The sequence below is a fragment of the Mangifera indica genome, chromosome 20 (assembly GCF_011075055.1).
Source record: "Mangifera indica cultivar Alphonso chromosome 20, CATAS_Mindica_2.1, whole genome shotgun sequence".
NCBI lineage: Eukaryota > Viridiplantae > Streptophyta > Magnoliopsida > Sapindales > Anacardiaceae > Mangifera > Mangifera indica.
Window position 1 is genome coordinate 6,196,163 of NC_058156.1, and position 3,440 is coordinate 6,199,602.

Genomic DNA, 3,440 nt, shown 5'->3' on the forward strand with positions numbered 1-3,440 from the left:
AACATTATTGATTAGACACAGTAGTAGGTTATATCAAATTGGATCATTTTTTAGATGATCTATCGTGTCTATAGATCATATCAAACTTAGACCTATACAGTAACAAGTCTTGCGGATCAAGATGACCCACTAAAACTCTTAGGCCTACAACACAACCCCAAGGTCTCTTGGATCGTGGCTCTGCGAGCCTTCATTAGGCTAGCTCATTAATTTTAATAAAAAATAATTTTTTATTAAATTTTTTAAATTATGTTTTACTAATAAAAAACATATTAAAAAATTAAATTATGATTAAAAAAAAGATAAAATTATATATACTAAGTGAGTTGAGTTTTTATAATCAGTCTCACTTAAATGAGACAATTAAAACTTTAATTTGATTAAAACTTATATTTAGTTTAATTTTAATATACAGTGAGTAAAGAAAATTATTGAATTATATTTTTTATATGTAATTTAGTTAAAATTTGTAGTTTGCTTAGTAAAGTAGGATCCTTATTAACATATGCTCATCATACCAAGGTACAAAATCCCACTAATTATTGCCTTGGATTCAACTACGATTGTTGACTTTGGCCTTTCTCTATCAAATTGTATTTGGATCCAGTGGGATTTTTGTACGGTAACAAACCGCTCTTTAGGTTCGTATGGCATTATTGACTAGACGCATAGCAGGCCACATGCTGTTGGGTCGTTTTTGACATGGTTTATTGTCTCTGTGGATCATACTAGGCCTAAACTCACATAGTAATAGGTGTTATAGACCAGAATGACCTGTTAAACTCTTACGCGTGTAGCACCCAAGGTCCCTCACTGCATGGCTTTACAGGCCTCTATCGGGTTAATTCATTAATTTTAATAAAAAATATTTTTTTATTAAATTTTTTAAATTATATTTTTCTAATAAAAAAATAAATTAAAAAATTGATTTATAATTAGAAAAAAAGACAAAATTATATATAATAAGTGATTTGAGTTCTTACAACCAATCTCATTTAGGTGGGATAACCAAAATTTGAGTTTGAATTTGAGTTCTTTATATATAATGATGAAGGAGGTTATTGAATTATATTTTTTATAGATAATTCAATTGAAACTTATATTTTGCTTAGTTTTTATGTATGGTAAGATCTTTATTAACATGCTTTGCATACCAAAGTACAAAATCCCAATTATTATTTGCCAACTTAATACAATAATATACTAAATCATAAACAAAGTAATACTGGGACAAAATAGTGCTAAACATCACAACAATGGGTTTTCCTATATTATTTATTATGATCATAATCTATTGGGATTCATCTTAAAAGCCGTTGTTTAATTAATATAGCTGGATTGCTGAGTCATAAGCAACTCCAGCCTTCCAATCAGCAGGGATAGCATTATTAGCCACTATCCATTTCATCCCCATGCTTCCACTCACTTGAAATCTCAACGTTATTGAGCCTTGTGGGGGATTTGGCATGTCCCAAACTGCACCATATGCCCTTCTCATTCCCCTCCATTCCTTACAATCGTCCTACAATTTTCCCATTTCACTATTCTCAGAGAAAAACAAATAAATAAAATCATTCAAAATGTCTATAAAATTGTTCATTTTCTACTTACCTGCCATAATTCAACTGCTAGGATTTCATTTTGCCCAGTTTGGTAGAGAAAAACTAAAGCCAGGTATTGAGGGAACCTGCTGTGCTCATGGACTTTAAACATGAGATTGTTGTAACCTGCAAATTTGCAGGAGATTCTTCGGAATTCTACATCAACGACGCCATAAGCGAACAGCTGAGCAGCTGCGTCTGCACGTGCGAGTCTTAAGTAGGCACGTGGGCTGAGGATGAAATCAGTGTGGTCTCCTTCACCATAGTCAGTCACCATTATATTCACTCCATCATCACTGCAAAGTTTTGGCACGGTGCACTTAACCTGTATTATTAATTAATTATGAAAGCTAATCGTCATTATTAAAGCAAATTAAAGAATAAGCAAAGCATCATTTTTAATACAAAGAATAAGAATAAGCAAAATGATCCAGTGAGTGAAACTATACCTGATAGCAACCTCCGCAGCCAGTTCCATTTTTCCACAGCCTTGAAACACCAGCCACGTTAGCATCATTTACAGTTCTGCCAAATTCTCCATACCCACAAGCCCCAGCTAAATAAAACAAATACACAGTTTAGTAATAAAAGGGAAAAAGCTCCAATATAATTATGAATGAGTTTACGTGAACTTGTGCATGGGTGTGTGTATATATTTATAGATAATTATAACAGAAAATGGAGGCTTGGTTTTACATACTTGGAGTCCCTAAGCAATCAGGGCTACCATAGTAAGTTGCTCTAGAACATGTAAATGTGTCTTGAGAGTAACACAATGCTGGCAAAAGCAGCATCAAGGAAAAAAGACAGTAATGATAATTAAGAACAACCCCCATTTCTGAATATCAGATATAAATTATAAGAAGCTAATGAAGCAACAAGGTTGCTTTGGGAATGAGAGAGAATGGTTAAGACGAAGCAAGAAGTTTAGAAATGGGATGGGGAAATAACAAATCAGAATCCCATATTTATAGCAGAGGCGTCGAGGCTGCTATTGAGGTATTTGCCACCTTTTTTCTTCCATTACCATTAGGGACTAGAGAGTTCAAATTAAACTTGGAGGGTTGGATTTAATAAATGATGTGTAGGTGCAACTAGACTCCATTATTGACTCTTCAAGACCATTTTTATGAAGGCATAGATGAGGCTATTATTATTATTATTATTATTAATTAACAGAAAGGCTGTCCGTAACACTTGTCCCTACTTCCACAATTTGGCCACTTTCTTTGAAGCTGCAGATATTTTACTAGCGACATGCTTAACTATCACAAGTAAAAATAATGTATCACCTAATTCATTAATACATTCGTCATATATTATTCAACCAGTACTTTTATTATTATTATTATTTTCTCATTGGTACAAACTACAAACAGAGCCCAACACCAAGCTAAAAGTTCTTGTCACCAAATTTAGTGAATTGAAGAAAATACAAAAAGCATAAACTAAGTATAAGAATTAATTACCATTTATTAGTTTTTTCAATTTTGTATTGTTTTTACTTTTTATCATCTATAGAGGAGGGTCCAAAATAGGAAGCTCAAAGAAATAGCAAAGGACCACACCCGAATTCTCTTAGCCAAATTCAAGACATAATGCAAAAGAAAAATAACCCGACAGTCAATGGATGGCACCTCGTTCAAATGAAAATTGAAAACAGAGGGCAAATAGGGAAATCCTTCCTTGGGTTGGATGTATAATCATTATTTGTTTAGGGTTTAGGGTCTTGTACATGTATTGATTTATAATATAATATAGTCAACAACTGGATTGCCCCAATTGACACATCATCCATATCCATTTGGTTGTACCGCACTCTGAGTTTTTTAAGTATTT

General features: G+C 32.9%; 1 protein-coding gene across 1 annotated transcript; it reads right to left on the reverse strand.

The window, feature by feature from the left end:
- Window positions 1-1,151: 1,151 nt before the first annotated feature.
- On the reverse strand, window positions 1,152-2,557 carry LOC123204077 (expansin-like B1). The gene is made up of 4 exons (XM_044620624.1): window positions 2,302-2,557; window positions 2,051-2,157; window positions 1,612-1,926; window positions 1,152-1,522 (listed from the first exon to the last, which is right to left on the reverse strand). Exons 1-4 carry the CDS (start codon window positions 2,435-2,437, stop codon window positions 1,325-1,327), a joined length of 756 nt encoding a protein of 251 aa, XP_044476559.1. The 5' UTR covers window positions 2,438-2,557; the 3' UTR covers window positions 1,152-1,324.
- Between the last annotated feature and the right edge of the window lie 883 nt (window positions 2,558-3,440).

Coding starts and splice junctions, on each gene's coding strand:
- LOC123204077 (XM_044620624.1), bottom strand. CDS start 2,437: ATGGGGGTTGTTCTTAATTATCATTACTGTCTTTTTTCCTTGATGCTG. Junction 2,158..2,301: donor TGATTGCTTAGGGACTCCAA/GTATGTAAAACC, acceptor TGTTTTATTTAG/CTGGGGCTTGTGGGTATGGA. Junction 1,523..1,611: donor TAGCAGTTGAATTATGGCAG/GTAAGTAGAAAA, acceptor GGAAAATTGTAG/GACGATTGTAAGGAATGGAG.